Below are 22,011 nucleotides of genomic sequence, written 5' to 3' on the forward strand. Positions count from 1 at the left end.
CTCTGTGGAACTCCCCTCCCTTCAGCCTCAATAGTGCACCTAGTACCACTCTGTTTAAGTCTGGACTCATAACATACCTTTTTGAACTCTACAACTGAATGTGTATATATTTACTATCTTACTGTCCCCTCTCTGTTGTATATATGTACATATGCTGAATTTGGACATTGACCATGTCCCTCAGTGATGTGGATTTTGCGCTATATGAATAGCCTTATTATTATTTTATTGCATTAAGCAACGTTTCAATGTAGGATCGGAAAGTAACACTGTTATTAATCTGGAGTGACTACAACCAGGTAATGCAAGGTATGCATGATATGTTAGACTTAAACCGCAGATTCACATTAACGACTACAGGTAATTAGGAGATAAACATACTGTGTTTTCAATGTAGAGCTAGGTTACCTGTAGATTTAACCCCCGCTAAATTGAATTTGGAACCGAACGCGCAGGTAACCTAGCTCTACATTGAAAACACAGTATGTTTATCTTCATTATACCATGACTAAATAGGGGGCACGGGTGGCCCAGTCGTCTAAGGCACCGCGATTCGCACTGCAGAGTTGCGTCCCTGGGGCACGCCAGAAACCTATGATTGTGGGTTCGAATCCCGGTTCGCCCCGATTATGTTTCTAGGTTTGTCAGCACCATACCCGTGCTCGTGGGTTTCACCGAAGTAGTAAACGTCTGAGACCTGCATCACTTCGGGCTTTCCTCCCACATTAAGCTGACACGCCGTGATATAACTGGAATACTGTTAAAAGCGGCGTTAAACCAAACTCACCCACCCACCATGACTAAATAAAGCGCGAACTCTTTGGTGTTAGCAAATATACTGAGTGAAGTGGCATGGGTTGAGTCCAGTGTTTTGAGTGGGTTATCGTTCTGAATTACAGAATCACCGAACAAAATATGGCGAAATATGGTGAATATAATACTTCACTTGAACATATGACAGACATTGAAAGCATATAAGCACGGCAACTTGGTAAGCTAACATGAGGTGGGAATTCCTAAAGAAAACAAAGCAAGCTTTGCAAGGCTTTCGCTCTACATCGCATTCACTATTATGACGTCATATCGCACATTGTAACGCAAAATATATGACATCACAGTCGTACATATAAAAGCGCCAAAATTCCAAGCTCTTTGTTGTCTCCAAAACGTAAATACATTCCATTTGTAGATTGTTATCATGTTTTTGGCACAAAATGTATTGACACACATCCTTTGAACATTGTAGTAACCGCATCTGTGCATTTTGTAACCTGTAATTGTAGATATAATTATTTAAATATGCCTACCGACAATGACTGAAAATAGTACTATTCTATGAATATTAGCTTCCGCGGTGATGCGGCTGTCAAACCAGCTGTTTCAATCAATCAATGATTATTGATCTTTTCAGCCATCCCTAATTACATCCCATCTGCCTATGAAGATCTAATCAAGCAATAGACCATTTTTATTAGTATCCATTTAGCTTGTTTTGATCCTTTTCATCCAACTTTTTGATCCCCACTGTATGTCTGGCTTCATCCAACATACAGCTTTTTTATTTTTTCACAAAATTGACTCACCCAAACTGTTTCAGAAATTTCTATTTTTATTTTGACCGACCAAAGTTATTTGTTAAGCAAAATTTCTGTGAGTATAGTCTGGTGATAAAAATGTTGTCTTAACATGAAAACATGCTTTCTTAAATTTTAATGTGGGCACATGTGTGGCCCCAGTGAGTCGTCTGAGGTGCTGCAATCCGCTGAGTAGAGTTGTGTCCCTTGCGCATGCCAGAAATCTATGATTATGGGGTTGAATCCCGGTTCGCCCTGATTATATCTCTAGGTTTGTCCGCACCATACCCATGCTCGTGGGTTTAGCAAAAGTAATAAACGTCTGAGACCTACATCACCTCAGGCTTTCCTCCCACATTCAGCAGGCACGCTGTGATTGAACTGTAATACTTTTAAAAGAGGATTATACCCAACTTACTCACTCACTCATTCTAAAAACTGTGATGTAAACATTGTTTAGTTGCTATGTTATAATTTTGTTGAATACACAATTATTGTAAACTGTAATTTAAAATATAATAACCTTAATGGTATATAAAAAATATATGTCATTGGTATTCGATTGAATTGGGGGTTATATATTTTTAGACATGGTGCCAATTAGTGTGATTGATAATTGATTATGATATTAGAAAGAGGTAGAGAGTTCCATGTTGCTTTAGGAAGAGGTTTTAATAGCAATAAGATAAAGCTATCTCAAAATACAGTGGTAAAATACCTCTCAATTGAGAACTTTAGATAAATCCCAATTTAAAATAACAATTTTTTTCTTAAAATGCTTGCCAGGGGCACTTTTAGGTTAGAATTCTGGATAAATCCCTGGGTTGTGTCAGTACCGAAAGATTTTGCCTTTTTCCCAAAGAAATCAGATGAATAATAAACATGATAAAATACTTTATAACATGTAATAATATTTATAAATAAAGGTTATGGTATTTTGACTGCACCCATCATTTGAACTACCAGTACTACTTGATACATCCTTCTTTAGGTGTCAAACACACCCAAGCATGATAGCAATAATACTACTTATTGACCCATAGAACATAAGCAACTCCCATCAGTCATGTGTTCCCTACCTTGAACTAATTGCTTTTCAACAATTTTCTGGTTCAACTGAGTCTAACCGGGTATGATAACAGTCACTATACTATAGTCACTGTGAAAGTTCCCATCGAGCAAGACAAGACAAGACAAACTTTGAATCTGGTTCAGTGGCCTGTTGAATAATAGTCAATGTATCCGTCAATTGTACTTCTCCACCCTGCACTGGTGTGTGGGACCTGTTAACAGCCTCATCTGATGTTTGGGTTCACTGTCGAGGTGTGCTGTGTCATCAATTCTCTGATCCTTCACGACTGCCCCACACTACAACTGTGCTGTGTGTTTTCCTTGTAAGCTTATAGGACGAGGAAATTCAACTGGGTTTTTCAAACACGTTGTTAGCAGATGGTGCGTGTTCCCATTGAAGAGGAAGGCTAGGTGTGTGTGTGTGTGTGTGTGTGAGAGAGAGAGTGCCACGGTGACTGAAACAGCATAGCCTGACTGGACGAGGACAGTGTGTAGGCAGACGTGTGTCAGCAGTAGTCCCGGCCGTGTGTCAGCAGTAGTCCCGGCCGTCTGCTCCTCATTCATACAACATGCACTGGTGAGTAATCCGAATCTGGTCACGTTAAGATGTCATGTGTTAATTTGGTCACTTTCTTCCAAATTGTTCATCTATTCAATGATTTCTCTCAAGTTGAGAGAGAGGTTTTTGTTGTTGTCAAATGTGGTCACTTGGAACATGGTAACTCTACAATTAATCTATTAGTATAAAGTAATGAAATTTTAAATAAAGTCATCAAACATTAGGATAAACCCTGCTACCCTGAGTCCTCAAAGGGCTTATATTCTGTGTAACGATGTGACAAGCTGTCACTGGAATGATAACTATGAAGAAACAGTTAGAAATTAGATATGAAATGTAATGAAATATACAAAATGTATTGTCAATATTGTTAACAGATGTTCAACACTGTTTAAAGGTTTAACTGATTATGTTAGTCAGTGCATCCCAAGTGTGGTATGTGCAGTGTTATATGGTGAGCCTAATAGTGCAACAATTGTATCTCGGATTCTAAACTGACTGGCAAATCGGGAGAAAAAAACATGTTATTATTAAAAAATTTGTTAGATGTTTTGACAACAAATATGTCCTAATTCAGCTTGTGAAATGATTGTAAATAGATATATGACCCTGGGTATACACAAAACACTTTGTATGTCTATACAATTCTTACTGACTATTTAAGTATGTGTGCGTGTGTGTTTGGAGGGGTCAGAAGCTGTGGTTATTATTGTGGAAACAGGTTTTGAAGCACTGAATGATCTTTTCAGTTAATAGTGCAAGGGAATAAAGAGTGAACGTGGTCGACATTTGAGATGTGTGGGGCAAGCACCATGTTGCCACTTGCTGGTGCCACAGTGGCCGGGCTGAATCATGTATTCCTCGCCTACGACTCGTCTGCTGCAGAGTTTAGCTGTCTGGGAATTTTATTACTGTGCCACAACTTTCACAAATAATTTCTTTTTATGAGTTAAGTTTTTTGAAAGCAACTTGTTGCTACTTCTTATTGCCAGCCATATTGAAATGTTGAGACTTAGGGGAGAGTGTAGGGTATGTGATCTTTAATGTGTTTTTTGTTTGTTTGTTTTCATTGTGTGTAAACTGTGAGTCAAAAATTAAATGACACCAAAGGACATTATGTTGGTTTTGGAATAATTCGTTGTACTGGATGTTTAGCATTGGTTAGTTCATGAGCAGGACCGCCTCTGTGGTTAATGGATAGAGTGTCAGGTCAGTGGTTCGATCCCCGGCCACATCATACCAAAAGTTGTTTAGAGATGGTATTTGTTGTTAACCTGTCTGGCGCTGTCTGTCTGGTAGTTTTCTGTAATTTCAAGACCACTTTAAGGGGGAAATCAAACATTAGAAATGAAACTTGAGTTAATTGATGAGTGGTTTGTCAAAAATGTGTTTTATCTTTCTGTGGACCTTTTGAGTAGTCATATGATATCTGCCCAGTAGCCATATGATATCTGTCCAGTAGCCATATGATATCTGTCCAGTAGCCATATATCTGTCCAGTAGTCAAATGATATCAGTCCAGTTGCCATATATCTATCCAGTAGTCATATGATATCTGTCCAGTAGCCATATGATATCTGTCCAGTAGCCATATATCTGTCCAGTAGTCAAATGATATCAGTCCAGTTGCCATATATCTATCCAGTAGCAACATGATATCTGTCCAGTAGTCATATGATATCTGTCCAGTAGCCATATATCTGTCCAGTAGCCATGATATCTGTCCAGTAGCCATATGATATCTGTCCAGTAGTCATATGATATCTGTCCAGTTGCTGTATATCTGTCCAGTAGTCATATGATATCTGTCCAGTAGCCACATGATATCTGTCCAGTAGTCATATGATATCTGTCCAGTAGCCACATGATATCTGTCCAGTAGCCATATGATATCTGTCCAGTAGTCATATGATATCTGTCCAGTAGTCATATGATATCTGTCCAGTTGCTGTATATCTGTCCAGTAGTCATATGATATCTGTCCAGTAGCCACATGATATCTGTCCAGTAGTCATATGATATCTGTCCAGTAGCCACATGATATCTGTCCAGTAGCCATATGATATCTGTCCAGTAGTCATATGATATCTGTCCAGTAGCCACATGATATCTGTCCAGTAGTCATATGATATCACCAGTAGTCATATGATATCTGTCCAGTTGCCATATGATATCTGTCCAGTAGCCATTGTACAATCTATTTATAAGCAGTCAAAGTAACCAATGTATATATTCTGGTAAAAGAAGCTTTCACTTTGTAAATATGCCAAATATGGCCCCGTCCGATCAAAATGAAAGAACATCATTTTGGTGAAAATACTTGAATTACATAATCTTTGATTGGCATTAAGAAGTTGGAGTACTAAGTAAGGATAAGTATTTATGGATGAACAATGTCTTTATTACAATTAAGAGCAACGTTTCAGTGTAGGTTCTAACACCGTCATATCAAGCAAGTGATATTCAGAGTATGGTTGGCAAGTATATATACAGGTAGGAGGCAATGTTTATACACTAGAGTAGATATTAGACGTAGTTACACTGGAGTGGAGAAGCCTCTTATGGACACACAAGGGTAGTAACGACAATCATGGATGAAGTCATGCAGTGACATAAACAAAGAATGAAGCCAGTAATATAAACAACAGGGTTATCGCTGATTGGGGTCAATTGTTCATTGTTAGTTGTTCTTGTAAATAAAATGGTGATAAGTATGCTGTGACTCCGGCTCTTTGCTGACTACTTCCCCCAAGAGAACCAGCTCGCCATTTTGAAGCTTGTGTACAGAACAATAATACCTGTTCCAACAATCCATACTTGGGCCCCGGACCTAAAAATAAAATGACCCAAGACCGCAAAGATTATCTCCCTTTATTACTCTGCCAAGCTCCTTTCTTGATCTAATGACACCCGTTAGTTACCCAGGCGACAGACAACGTGGAACAAAACACTCGCCCTTGCAAATTCTTGTACAACAGAGAATCCATTCATAGATAATACAAGCTTCTATACACGAAGCAGTCAATGCTGCAGAACGTACATATAGACCATTATGCACAATAGCTGTATTCACACGGCTTTGTAACAGTTCTTATAAACCCAACATGGAGCGACCCTTGCACAGAAAGCCATGGAACACTGCACTTTGACTGACTTTAACTGGGGCACAAAGTAAGAGTGTATACTGTGAATCTTGAAATTAACGCGAGCGTGAATTAAATGCGAAAAATGCAAGTGGTCTTTGCTCGCATTATTAAACATTCCATTCATATGAACAATAAGACATTTGGGCTAGCAAAAATACCAACTTAGACATACGCTGAAACCAAACAACTATGTATTATACATCACATGCTTATATAACATATATACCTTCATTGTGAGGTTCTGACGGCTGACATGACAGTTGGGGGGAAAAGGAGAGTGTCTCTCTCTCTCTCTCTCTCTCTCTCTCTCTCTCTCTCTCTCTCTCTCAATAAGTCATTAATAAATGTAAACAATAATTCATGACAGTGACATACTTGCACATCTCGTTCAGGATGGCAGACAGTCGATGTACAATACAATGGGGATTAACAGTTGGGATTAGCATCTTATAAATAATGACAATTAAGTGTTTCAAGGCATATAGATACCATGGATCCAGGGTAATTAGCCTTTGGAATTAAATCAGACAATGGTTGTCGTAAATCAGTTGCTATCACAACTTCCCTCCATTCCGGGGGCACGGGTGGCCCAGTAATCTAAGGCGCCGCGATTCGCTGTGCAGAGTTGCGTCCCTTGGGCACGCCAGAAACATATGATTGTGGGTTCAAATCCCGGTTCGCCTCGATTATGTTTCTAGGTTTGTCAGCACCATACCCGTGCTCGTGGGTTTCACCGAAGTGGTAAACGTCTGAGACCTGCATCACTTCGGGCTTTCCTCCCACATTAAGCTGACACGCCGCGATATAACTGGAATACTGTTAAAAGCGGCGTTAAACCCAACTCACTCACTCACTCACTCCCTCCATTCCGTGAATCTTGGACCCCAAGCTTACACGAGTCCAAATTGATATGTGCGAACCTTTTCACCAACAGAAACAACAGAGCAAATGAGTACATATTCACTTCAGATCACTTCATGATATTGTTTAAACCCTGGTGCAACAAATTTACCTATGCTATGACGGTATGAAAGTGATCCTCTAGCCAGTTTGATTTAGTGCCAGTTTGAAAACTAACCAAGTGATCTTTGTAATGTGCAATTTCACTACAAGGTAATTTCCACTTGGCACAGATTCAATAAATATGTCACTGAAGGTTCTCGGAATTCAGGATTCTGGCTTGGCAGTGTGACTCTGTGCCGAATAATGAGTAATGTCATAAAAGGTACCAATTAAACATCTCAGCATATATTTCGCAGAAAGAAATTTAAAACCAGGAGTCTAACTTTACCGCGCGACTCAAACGGTACTTGTGTGTACTTTTGCCCCTTTTAGTACAATGGGTGCTCTCCCAAAGTCTTTGACGGAGCTTGCACAGATATTGAGGGTGCTATGCCCAAGAAAAATAATAATCCGAAATTCCGACATCAAAACTCTGAAATGCTGAATACTGCTTTGCTGTTAATTACTTAATACTGACATACAATATCCATATGTGTCCTAGACAATACATTCAATTTTGTACCAAACTGTGCATATTAATAACTTGTAACAAAAGACAAATTTTGTTGTTTCAATTTTTGAAATTACAAGTCTAGCTTCAAGGTGTGACTCGATAACCCTACAGCTTAGGTTTGTCTGGGCCCTAGCTGTATCTATATGTCTGGCGTGGCCTGGGGACATTTCAAAGATTCCCTACACAATAACTTCAAAGATCTAGCTTGACTAAAGATGTAATTTAGAGTATATTGCGCACATACAAAAATAAATTTTGGAAAGACACATTTTGGCATTAATATACTGGCTTTAACCAAACATACCTGGTTGCACTTATCAACAGTCACACATCATATATCCTGGATTGAGTCCATGTAAGTACACACAAATTAGTAAGTCCCAATGAGATACCTTGTACACAGTGTCCATCTTGTAGGTGCCCATGAGGCGGTTTCTACATGGTGCAGTATCTGCTGGCTGTGGTCGGATCTCTGTGGGATAGACATGTATACTTCTGTGGTCCTGGGTAGGAAGAAAATATTGAAGGGGAAATTCTTTTTGCAGTGTTGCTAATATATTCAACCAGGGAAGGTTTGTGATTGGAGAACTTGTTCTTGTTCTTGATCGGAGAGGTTCTTTTTGTTTCTTCAATCTTGTTACATGCCATTCTTTGTTCTTGGTGATTGGTCTTCAGGAAGGTAGTATATCCTTTAAATAAGCGACTGTCACTTCCTACAGGATTGTGAACCATATGTCTTGCAGCAAAGAGGTATGGGAAAGGACAGAGTGAGTGAGTGAGTTGGGTTTAACACAGCTTTTCACAGTATTCCAGTTATATCACAGCTTAATATGGGAGGAAAGCCTGAAGTAATGCAGGTCTCAGACGTTTACCACTTCAGTGAAACCCATGAGCACAGGTAGGGTGCTGACAAACCTAGAAACATAATCGGAATGAACTGGTATTCGAACCCAGAATCATAGGTTTCTGGCGTGCCCACACAACTCTGCACAGTGAATCGCGGCACCTTAGACGACTTGGCCCCCCTGCCCCTGACAGACTAAGAAGTCTGTCATACCGGATAGTTCCACCAAATTATTATGGTTCTGTTCTGAGGTACAAAACCTTCCGAATGGCATGCTGGTTTTCTGGGGATAATTAGAACAATTAACAAAGAACAAAGAACAATTTCTTAACTAAAGCTGTGGATGCCTTAGAGAGTCGGTACAACCCTCTGGGCTGTGGGAGAGAGGTCTGTTGGTATGAGCGGCAAACCCCTTCTGCTTAACATTTTGCTTCTGTATGTATTTAACAAAACTTAGAACAATAAAAAGGAATATGATTGGTTGATACACAGTGGGGTGTGCTCCTGTTAATCCTGTTGGACTGGCACTAATCTTGTTGACATATATACTTGGTGTTTGGAAAGAGATTATGGTGTCACTTATAGACGAGCTTGTATGGCGACTGATCCTTAATGAGTCTAAATTGAAGTATTTGCTGAATGTTATTCTAATATATTTGATGTCAGATTTACTTAAATTAAATAGTTCAAGGCAATCCATAAAACTATATAGACATATCTTTTGTCTTATTGAATAGTATGTCTGTGAGATGGGTTCTCGTTACCTCAGGCTAGCAACGATCTAAAAACCATAACTGAAACTACTGATATTTTGTACAAGTTTCATTACTATTTGTATCATTTATCCTAAAATGTACACAGAAAATCATACACAAGTGATGTTTCCCTTCAAAATTGATTGCCAAAATGTCGGAAATGTGGAAGTGATTTTTCTCTCACGGAAGGACTGACATCGTAATATTTTCTGTGGTATGTAGAAACTAGGATTCTACATACACCATCAGTGTCAACCACTGTCCAACATTTTAGCTCTCAAAATTATCGCAATACAGGTAACTGTATCGCTGACCCATGAAGATCCGTGTTCGTCTTCAGCATCTTGTCGTAAGAGGCAACTGACGGGATCCTGTTTATGCATGTCATCGTATAATTGCGTAGATCGATGCTCATGGTATCTGGATTGTACCACCCCAACCTCCACTCCGCTCCACTCCACTCCACTCCACCCTGCCCTGCTCCACTTCCTAAGTTCAGATTAACTGTGTCATCTGTATGACAAGGGAGAGACACAGCTGAGATGCGATGGCTTGAATATTATTGATTAAGGTCAATATGCCATCTGAAATTACAATTTTCATCCTTGACATATCGTTAATCAGTATGTAAAATAAATAAATCAAGGATGACTGTTTTACTTCAGTGAACATTTCATCAATGATATGTTTCTGAAACTTGTAGAATTTAAAAATTAAGGCCATGCCTCCATTCAAACTACTGTGGTCGCTGTTTGATTGGCATTCTAGAAGTTGGCAAATAAGTAAGAAAAACGCAAAACTTTATGGATAACAACCTCTGGTTTATTGCGTATAGCGACGTTTATTGCATATAGCGACGTTTAGATATAGATTCTTAAACTGTTATCAAGCTTTCCAGCTTGAAATGTCACTATATATGCAATAGGCCAGAAGTTCTTATCCATGACATACATTTTTCTTACTTATGTTGGTCACAAAGCCATTGTGTGTATTTTCTCCCTTATACATTATCAGATCAGGGTTCACTCTAGGAATTTTCTGACATGGGCCCTTTATGTAAACATTTCAATTATCCCAGAAGTATACCCACACTCACAGCCCAATGTTTAAATGCCCCATTGTCAGCGTTCGAAATACCTGCCTGCCCGACCGTCCGAGACGGGTTGATTTCAACTCGGGCTGTCAGATTTTCAAATCCCCCTGCCCGACAGTCGGGTTATATTTCATAGGTGAAAATATTCTAAATATTTCCCGATGATAAGCATTAATTCACATGTAAAGATGAATGATAAAATGTAACCAAAAAGAAACCCAGTTAGCTTTTAGACAACCTAACATTTAGCGATGCGCTTATGCTACAAGCAATCAGTTTTCATATTTTTAATTAAATAATCCTGAGAAACATATGATTATAGTGGGCAGGCAGGTTTTGGTCAGGGCTGGCAAGTATTTCAGCTAGCCAGTCCTGTGGTCTGGCTGAAATTTTTGGGAGTTTCATACCCTGCCATTGTAGTTAAGAATGTTGGCCTTATTTCAAATGTAGGGGCTAAAAGCACAAGGCCCCACCCTAGAATTATCCCTGCACAAATGGAATTGGGAAACATAAAAATAAAATGTCATAATAACATTATGATCAGTAAAAACACTGATTTACTCACCTGAGTTAGAATAAAAGAAACTATTGTTTTATGCGTCCAGCTTGTGATATAAAACCTAATGCCATCTTCCTGAGGCAAGGGTGTTAACTGACGACAAAAGTCCAGTTTCCACCCTTGCCGAACTAGGCTGTGGCCATTATGGGTTATGTCCCTTCTGTGTCAAATCTCTTGACCAATCAAATTCCACCTCTCACATCACTTACATTTGCTTAAAAAAAAATGGCAGCACTTAGTCAAGACGATCTGATCGATAATCAAGATCTATTTTGGAATAAATGGGCCTTACCTCGGGAAGTGTGTCACATCATGCGAGCACCTTGAGCACCCAGTTGACGGTACACATGCTTTGCAATTCCTGCAGTCGATCAAAATCTGCATGTTGAAATCCATGTGGTTTACAAACTGCATGTCTAGTTCGTTTCACGATTTTTATTGGACTATGCATAGACTCGTTAGTTCAGCCAAAATGTGACTCCAGAATTCCAACCTAGGTCGGCAAGGGTGGAAACTGGACTGTCAGTTAACTCCCTTGCTTCAGGAAGATGCCTAATGCTGGGCGGGTAAAACCACATATACCCCTCATGCTACTGCTAGAGTGAATTTATCTTGCCGATATGTTTCAATCTGCCATTGTATAAGAATTAAACAAAGGGAAAATTGATAGATAATATCTTTTGAGATTAGGTTAACTTGTGCTGTGTCACATAACTTTCATTTACTCGGAAGCATTGTCCATCTTTTTGATTCGTAGCGGGGCATTGGGGATTTATTTTTATTCAGGAATCCATGTGCAGCCTGTTTTTTTCGTGGATGGGTATAAGTGATTTATTCTCCCGCTCTGAAATTTATTTATCTCCCAAGCAGGATACATTATAAGTTGTAGCAGGATTACGAGGTGTACATGGGCTTTTATGCATCCCTTGTTAGGGTTTATACCCTGAGCCGGAGAACAAATTATCTTGCCGACATGTTTTAATATGACATTGTAAAAGAATTAAAACAAATTCAAATGTGTTAGAAAACAGCATATCGATTGATCTGAGGTTAACTTGTGCTATGTCACATGACAACTTGTGCTATGTCACATGACAACTTGAGCTATGTCACATGACTTTTATTGACTCGGAAAAAGTGTGCGGCTTTTTGCATTGAAGCGGGGTATAAGGGATTGATTCACCCACTGAGAAAATTATTACCCTCCAAGGTGGGATACATGGTATTTTAACAAGATCACATGGACCAATCAGATGTCATCATTCTGACATGGAGGTAAGATAAGGATGTTTGATCCTACCAATGAAGTCCACCTCCTGTAATTTTTTCCACAAGAAGTTTAATCTATTCTTCTTCTCGTTTCCTAAAAGTCTTTGTCACTTCTTTATTATGTGTCGCCCAACTGAGTGTGAAAACAAGCATATAGTCGACATGTTTGTTTACAACGCAGTCTGGGGTGACGTCACGCTGTTGTTGTTGCATTTGATTTTAAGCCGGGAATTCACAGACATGACAAACAGCCATAAATCTGTTGCTGAAAGCAAAGACAAAAATGTCATGATCAAGCAATAATAGCAGAGGTAATACTGAACCTGACAAACAAAAATATTACAAAAACTGAGGACTTGATGTTTAATGAAAACAGATATATTTGGAATTAATGACTGTGTTAGTAGTTTCATTTAACAATCTGTTCTGATTACAGGGTGGTAGCCTAGTGGTTAAAGCGTTCGCTCGTCACCCTGAAAACCCCGGTTCACTCACTATTCTGATCACAGTTACCTGTAATGTTACTAGGCTTCGCCGTAAAAGTCTGTTCACAATCATTGAGGACCCTTGAAGATTCAGGTTTGAATAGGTCTTCAGCAACCGATGCTTGTCCTGAGATGCGACTAACGGGATCGGGTGGTCAGACTTGATGACTTGGTTGATGCATGTCATCATATCCTTATTGTGTAGATTGATGTTCATGATGTCAATCACTGGATTCTCTGGTCCAGGCTTGAGTATTTACATATAGCTGAAAGATAGCTGAGTGTGGCATTAAACAAATACAAAAATAATCATTCTGACTTCAACTTGTCAAAAAAGAGTGACAGACTTTAAGTATCAGTATTATGACTCATATGTTATATTAAAAAATATATGATCTAAACAATACATGTGACATGGTAAGAAAAAGATTTAAGACAATAATAATGACTCGTACATGTTTTTTTGTAAATGTGTAACTTTTAAAGTTTATTATTCAGAATATTCTGACAGATGTTGAAAAAGTGATTTTTGCTCACTTTCTTGGATTAATTACCTTTAAAAAAAATAATTCAGTATCCCATTGGCTGATGAGAACAGCTGTCTTCCCAAATCAATACAGCTGGTAAGGATTAAATTAAATTTATGTGTTTTAGATACACATCATGCTTCACAGTCAGTAGTACGGTATTCGACGTAATAAGCGCCCAGGGCACTCTCAAAATTAGAAATAAGGTGCTCTTATTAGAATATTATTTTGGTATAAAAAAAAGTTGAAAAGTGAATTTTGAGTTGAAAGATAAATTTCGTGGTTTACGCTGACAGCCTGAAATGTTTATATTCCACCGATGTATTTTTCCAGAATTTAATTGCCCATAATTAAGGGTGCATGAATAAGTCTTGTGTACATTGACCAATCAGAAGGGGTGCTAATTGGGATTATTCATTAGCCAATATATGAGCAAATATCGCCGTGGGTGCTTATTAGAGCAGGGCGCTTATTACGTCGAATACGGTATTGTGATTCTGCGAGTATTTTTGTGTAAATATTTCTTGTAGTAAATGTCGAAGGCTTCAAGGTTGTTTAAAGGTATACACCAGATGGCTCCAGTTCAGTGATAGTTTGGTGCAAGGCACACTGTCTTGGTGGCAGCCATGTTGAATAAGCCAAAATATATTTTAGTACCGACATGTTTTAATTTGATAGAGAACAGTTCGATTGAGGTGAGGTTAGCTTGTGCTTTGTCACGTGACTTTCTTTGACCAGGGAGGTATGAAGCGAGGTATAAGGGATTTATTCTGCCTCTCAGAAATCTATGTGCAGCCTTGCTTGTGGCAGGGTATAAGGGATTTATTCCCCCACTGAGAAATATATTACCCTCCAAGGCGGGTTACACTGAGAAATCTCAATTAGTGTCAATGACAATTGGCTATACTCGATCAGCGGCGAATCAATACAATCTCAGTGAATCAACATTATCATCAGTGACAATTCAACGTTGTAAAACTTGCTTTAATGTTAATCTAACCTGTACTTGGACTTATCTTGTCTGTAACATAAACATTAAACATAAAACGTTAAAGCCAATGCTGAAATTATTGTTTTGTTTTATCCAAGATGGCCGACATTTCCAAGAGAAAATGTATATAATGAACGACATATATGAAACTGATTTCTCTTGTCCCTTGTTCATTCTGTCCCTATTCTACTGTACATGTGTCATAAGAGGCGACTAACAGGATCGGGTGGTCAGACTAGCTGACTTAGTTGATGCATGTCATCAATCCCAATTGCGTGGATCGATGTTCATGATGTCAATCACTGGATTGTCTGGTCCAGACTTGATTATTTACAGACCGCCGTCATATAGCTGGAATATTGCTGAGTGAGGCGTTAAACAACAAACAAACAAACCAACCTTGTGATTGAATTGCCTTTGCTCATTCACATTCCTTGAAACTAGTGATTAGTGTTTATTTTATCTTCTTTACATATTGTTTATTATCCACATTAACAACAAAAAGGTCACTCAGAGGCCAATAGTGGCATAACGACAAACTGAAAGTAGTAGCCAGCAGTCATTTTAAGTTACCTTCCGTTGTCCCGGCATTTGTTGTTACAGATTATGGATAGCAACAGTCATCTTGTTAGAAGTTCAGGTTAATTGGAACGTGTAAACATGTACACAAAACATCGAAGTCTAAACTCATATTTTTCTCTTTGTATGGCCAGGTGTTTGGGCAGCTGGAATGCAAACCCGATACAAATGAATAGATATTGCTTAGATAATCAACAATGCACAATAGGAACCCAGATCTATATTCCTGCAATGTTCCACCTCTATGGCATCACCTGACAAAGGTTTATAGATAACAGCTTCCTTATCATATTTTATAGCAACGTTTCGGTGTAGAGCCTAAAACTGTCTTGCTTGACAACAGTATAAGGATCTATAGCGATAGTCGCTTTTACAGTATAATAAAGAAGTTGACTTTTTTTTACAGGTCTCTGTAATATGGTTGGAATATACCAAGGTTATATTCAGGACAGAATCAGAACAGAGTCATGCTTGTGTCTGGTTAGACCACGGTTAGATTCAGGACAGAATCAGACTAGAGTCATGCTTGTGTCTGGTTAGACCATGGTTAGGCTTAGAACAGAATCAGACTAGAGTCATGCTTGTGTCTGGTTAGACCACGGTTAGGCTTAGAACAGAATCAGACTAGAGTCATGCTTGTGTCTGATTAGATGTCATTTTCATCTCCGTGAAATATTGCTCCACAAGCCTGCATCTAAGTCCTACACCTACACCTACATCAGCATTCTTGGTGAGGTTCTGACGGCTGACATGGCAGTTGGGGGGAAAAGGAGAGTGTCTCTCTCTCTCTCTCTCTCTCTCTCTCTCTCTCTCTCTCTCTCTCTCTCTCTCTCTCGATAAGTCATTAATAAATGTAAACAATAATTCATGACAGTGACATACTTGCACATCTCGTTCAGGATGGCAGACAGTCGATGTACAATACAATGGGGATTAACAGTTGGGATTAGCATCTTATAAATAATGACAAATAAGTGTTTCAAGGCATATAGATACCGTGGATCCAGGGTAATTAGCCTTTGGAATTAACTCAGACAATGGTTGTCGTAAATCAGTTGCTATCACAACTTCCCTCCATTCCGGGGGCACGGGTGGCCCAGTCGTCTAAGGCGCCGCGATTCGCTGTGCAGAGTTGCGTCCCTTGGGCACGCCAGAAACCTATGATTGTGGGTTCGAATCCCGGTTCGCCTCGATTATGTTTCTAGGTTTGTCAGCACCATACCCGTGCTCGTGGGTTTCACCGAAGTGGTAAACGTCTGAGACCTGCATCACTTCGGGCTTTCCTCCCACATTAAGCTGACACGCCGCGATATAACTGGAATACTGTTAAAAGCGGCGTTAAACCCAACTCACTCACTCACTCACTCCCTCCATTCCGTGAATCTTGGACCCCAAGCTTACACGAGTCCAAATTGATATGTGCGAACCTTTTCACCAACAGAAACAACAGAGCAAATGAGTACGTATTCACTTCAGATCACTTCATGATATTGTTTAAACCCTGGTGCAACAAATTTACCTATGCTATGACGGTATGAAAGTGATCCTCTAGCCAGTTTGATTTAGTGCCAGTTTGAAAACTAACCAAGTGATCTTTGTAATGTGCAATTTCACTACAAGGTAATTTCCACTTGGCACAGATTCAATAAATATGTCACTGAAGGTTCTCGGAATTCAGGATTCTGGCTTGGCAGTGTGACTCTGTGCCGAATAATGAGTAATGTCATAAAAAGTACAAATTAAACATCTCAGCATATATAAAGAAATTTAAAACCAGGAGTCTAACTTTACCGGGGGACTCAAACGGTACTTGTGGGTACTTTTGCCCCTTTAAGTACAATGGGTGCTCTCTCCACGTTGACGGAGCTTGCACAGATATTGTGGGTGCTATGCCCAAGAAAAATAATAATCCGAAATTCCGATATCAAAACTCTGAAATGCTGAATACTGCTTTGCTGTTAATTACTTAATACTGACATACAATTTCCATATGTGTCCTAGACAATACATTCAATTTTGTACCAAACTGTGCATATTAATAACTTGTAACAAATGACAAATTTTGTTGTTTCAATTTTTGAAATTACGAGTCTAGCTTCAAGGTGTGACTCAATAACCCTACAGCTTAGGTTTGTCTGGGCCCTAGCTGTATCTATATGTCTGGCATGGCCTGGAGACATTTCAAAGATTCCCTACACAATAACTTCAAAGATCTAGCTTGACTAAAGATGTAGTTTGGAGTATATTGCGCACATACAAAAATAAATTTTCGAAAGACACATTTTGGCATTAATATACTGGCTTTAATCAAACATACCTGGTTGCACTTATCAACAGTCACACATCATATATCCTGGATTGAGTCCATGTAAGTACACACAAATTACTAAGTCCCAATGAGATACCTTGTACACAGTGTCCATCTTGTAGGTGCCCATGAGGCGGTTTCTACATGGTGCAGTATCTGCTGGCTGTGGTCGGATCTCTGTGGGATAGACATGTATACTTCTGTGGTCCTGGGTAGGAAGAAAATATTGAAGGGGAAATTCTTTTTGCAGTGTTGCTAATATATTCAACCAGGGAAGGTTTGTGATTGGAGAACTTGTTCTTGTTCTTGATCGGAGAGGTTCTTTTTGTTTCTTCAATCTTGTTACATGCCATTCTTTGTTCTTGGTGATTGGTCTTCAGGAAGGTAGTATATCCTTTAAATAAGCGACTGTCACTTCCTACAGGATTGTGAACCATATGTCTTGCAGCAAAGAGGTATGGGAAAGGACAGAGTGAGTGAGTGAGTTGGGTTTAACACAGCTTTTCACAGTATTCCAGTTATATCACAGCTTAATATGGGAGGAAAGCCTGAAGTAATGCAGGTCTCAGACGTTTACCACTTCAGTGAAACCCATGAGCACAGGTAGGGTGCTGACAAACCTAGAAACATAATCGGAATGAACTGGTATTCGAACCCAGAATCATAGGTTTCTGGCGTGCCCACACAACTCTGCACAGTGAATCGCGGCACCTTAGACGACTTGGCCACCTGTGCCCCTGACAGACTAAGAAGTCTGTCATACCGGATAGTTCCACCAAATTATTATGGTTCTGTTCTGAGGTACAAAACCTTCCGAATGGCATGCTGGTTTTCTGGGGATAATTAGAACAATTAACAAAGAACAAAGAACAATTTCTTAACTAAAGCTGTGGATGCCTTAGAGAGTCGGTACAACCTTCTGGGCTGTGGGAGAGAGGTCTGTTGGTATGAGCGGCAAACCCCTTCTGCTTAACATTTTGCTTCTGTATGTATTTAACAAAACTTAGAACAATAAAAAGGAATATGATTGGTTGATACACAGTGGGGTGTGCTCCTGTTAATCCTGTTGGACTGGCACTAATCTTGTTGACATATATACTTGGTGTTTGGAAAGAGATTATGGTGTCACTTATAGACGAGCTTGTATGGCGACTGATCCTTAATGAGTCTAAATTGAAGTATTTGCTGAATGTTATTCTAATATATTTGATGTCAGATTTACTTAAATTAAATAGTTCAAGGCAATCCATAAAACTATATAGACATATCTTTTGTCTTATTGAATAGTATGTCTGTGAGATGGGTTCTCGTTACCTCAGGCTAGCAACGATCTAAAAACCATAACTGAAACTACTGATATTTTGTACAAGTTTCATTACTATTTGTATCATTTATCCTAAAATGTACACAGAAAATCATACACAAGTGATGTTTCCCTTCAAAATTGATTGCCAAAATGTCGGAAATGTGGAAGTGATTTTTCTCTCACGGAAGGACTGACATCGTAATATTTTCTGTGGTATGTAGAAACTAGGATTCTACATACACCATCAGTGTCAACCACTGTCCAACATTTTAGCTCTCAAAATTATCGCAATACAGGTAACTGTATCGCTGACCCATGAAGATCCGTGTTCGTCTTCAGCATCTTGTCGTAAGAGGCAACTGACGGGATCCTGTTTATGCATGTCATCGTATAATTGCGTAGATCGATGCTCATGGTATCTGGATTGTACCACCCCAACCTCCACTCCGCTCCACTCCACTCCACTCCACCCTGCCCTGCTCCACTTCCTAAGTTCAGATTAACTGTGTCATCTGTATGACAAGGGAGAGACACAGCTGAGATACGATGGCTTGAATATTATTGATTAAGGTCAATACGCCATCTGAAATTACAATTTTCATCCTTGACATATCGTTAATCAGTATGTAGATTAAATAAATCAAGGATGACTGTTTTACTTCAGTGAACATTTCATCAATGATATGTTTCTGAAACTTGTAGAATTTAAAAATTAAGGCCATGCCTCCATTCAAACTACTGTGGTCGCTGTTTGATTGGCATTCTAGAAGTTGGCAAATAAGTAAGAAAAACGCAAAACTTTATGGATAACAACCTCTGGTTTATTGCGTATAGCGACGTTTATTGCATATAGCGACGTTTAGATATAGATTCTTAAACTGTTATCAAGCTTTCCAGCTTGAAATGTCACTATATATGCAATAGGCCAGAAGTTCTTATCCATGACATACATTTTTCTTACTTATGTTGGTCACAAAGCCATTGTGTGTATTTTCTCCCTTATACATTATCAGATCAGGGTTCACTCTAGGAATTTTCTGACATGGGCCCTTTATGTAAACATTTCAATTATCCCAGAAGTATACCCACACTCACAGCCCAATGTTTAAATGCCCCATTGTCAGCGTTCGAAATACCTGCCTGCCCGACCGTCCGAGACGGGTTGATTTCAACTCGGGCTGTCAGATTTTCAAATCCCCCTGCCCGACAGTCGGGTTATATTTCATAGGTGAAAATATTCTAAATATTTCCCGATGATAAGCATTAATTCACATGTAAAGATGAATGATAAAATGTAACCAAAAAGAAACCCTGTTAGCTTTTAGACAACCTAACATTTAGCGATGCGCTTATGCTACAAGCAATCAGTTTTCATATTTTTAATTAAATGATCCTGAGAAACATATGATTATAGTGGGCAGGCAGGTTTTGGTCAGGGCTGGCAAGTATTTCAGCTAGCCAGTCCTGTGGTCTGGCTGAAATTTTTGGGAGTTTCATACCCTGCCATTGTAGTTAAGAATGTTGGCCTTATTTCAAATGTAGGGGCTAAAAGCACAAGGCCCCACCCTAGAATTATCCCTGCACAAATGGAATTGGGAAACATAAAAATAAAATGTCATAATAACATTATGATCAGTAAAAACACTGATTTACTCACCTGAGTTAGAATAAAAGAAACTATTTGTTTATGCGTCCAGCTTGTGATATAAAACCTAATGCCATCTTCCTGAGGCAAGGGTGTTAACTGACGACAAAAGTCCAGTTTCCACCCTTGCCGAACTAGGCTGTGGCCATTATGGGTTATGTCCCTTCTGTGTCAAATCTCTTGACCAATCAAATTCCACCTCTCACATCACTTACATTTGCTTAAAAAAAAATGGCAGCACTTAGTCAAAACGATCTGATCGATAATCAAGATCTATTTTGGAATAAATGGGCCTTACCTCGGGAAGTGTGTCACATCATGAGAGCACCTTGAGCACCCAGTTGACGGTACACATGCTTTGCAATTCCTGCAGTCGATCAAAATCTGCATGTTGAAATCCATGTGGTTTACAAACTGCATGTCTAGTTCGTTTCACGATTTTTATTGGACTATGCATAGACTCGTTAGTTCAGCCAAAATGTGACTCCATAATTCCAACCTAGGTCGGCAAGGGTGGAAACTGGACTGTCAGTTAACTCCCTTGCTTTGGGAAGATGCCTAATGCTGGGCGGGTAAAACCACATATACCCCTCATGCTACTGCTAGAGTGAATTTATCTTGCCGATATGTTTCAATCTGCCATTGTATAAGAATTAAACAAAGGGAAAATTGATAGATAATATCTTTTGAGATTAGGTTAACTTGTGCTGTGTCACATAACTTTCATTTACTCGGAAGCATTGTCCATCTTTTTGATTCGTAGCGGGGCATTGGGGATTTATTTTTATTCAGGAATCCATGTGCAGCCTGTTTTTTTCGTGGATGGGTATAAGTGATTTATTCTCCCGCTCTGAAATTTATTTATCTCCCAAGCAGGATACATTATAAGTTGTAGCAGGATTACGAGGTGTACATGGGCTTTTATGCATCCCTTGTTAGGGTTTATACCCTGAGCCGGAGAACAAATTATCTTGCCGACATGTTTTAATATGACATTGTAAAAGAATTAAAACAAATTCAAATGTGATAGAAAACAGCATATCGATTGATCTGAGGTTAACTTGTGCTATGTCACATGACAACTTGTGCTATGTCACATGACAACTTGAGCTATGTCACATGACTTTTATTGACTCGGAAAAAGTGTGCGGCTTTTTGCATTGAAGCGGGGTATAAGGGATTGATTCACCCACTGAGAAAATTATTACCCTCCAAGGTGGGATACATGGTATTTTAACAAGATCACATGGACCAATCAGATGTCATCATTCTGACATGGAGGTAAGATAAGGATGTTTGATCCTACCAATGAAGTCCACCTCCTGTAATTTTTTCCACAAGAAGTTTAATCTATTCTTCTTCTTGTTTCCTAAATGTCTTTGTCACTTCTTTATTATGTGTCGCCCAACTGAGTGTGAAAACAAGCATATAGTCGACATGTTTGTTTACAACGCAGTCTGGGGTGACGTCACACTGTTGTTGTTGCATTTGATTTTAAGCCGGGAATTCACAGACATGACAAACAGCCATAAATCTGTTGCTGAAAGCAAAGACAAAAATGTCATGATCAAGCAATAATAGCAGAGGTAATACTGAACCTGACAAACAAAAATATTACAAAAACTGAGGACTTGATGTTTAATGAAAACAGATATATTTGGAATTAATGACTGTGTTAGTAGTTTCATTTAACAATCTGTTCTGATTACAGGGTGGTAGCCTAGTGGTTAAAGCGTTCGCTCGTCACGCCGAAAACCCCGGTTCACTCACTATTCTGATCACAG

The 22,011-nt window shown here is 39.1% G+C and overlaps 1 protein-coding gene across 2 annotated transcripts in view; it reads left to right on the forward strand.

Annotated features, from left to right (window-relative positions):
* The window catches only part of LOC124133715 (UDP-glucose 6-dehydrogenase-like), a 75,568-nt gene that overhangs the window by 25,887 nt on the left and 27,670 nt on the right, over positions 1 to 22,011 (forward strand). The window contains exon 1 of one of the 2 annotated variants that reach the window (XM_048387611.1): positions 3,169 to 3,222. The exons of the other annotated variant lie outside the window; for it this stretch is intronic. Within the exon in view, the coding sequence (XP_048243568.1) occupies positions 3,215 to 3,222 (8 nt within the window). The 5' untranslated portion in view covers positions 3,169 to 3,214. Of the gene's footprint in view, positions 1 to 3,168; positions 3,223 to 22,011 lie in introns of those variants that run through there. 2 annotated transcript variants of the gene reach the window in all.

Source organism: Haliotis rufescens, unplaced genomic scaffold, assembly GCF_023055435.1.
Source record: "Haliotis rufescens isolate VD_foot unplaced genomic scaffold, xgHalRufe1.0.p SCAF_7, whole genome shotgun sequence".
Classification (NCBI taxonomy): Eukaryota; Metazoa; Mollusca; class Gastropoda; order Lepetellida; family Haliotidae; genus Haliotis; species Haliotis rufescens.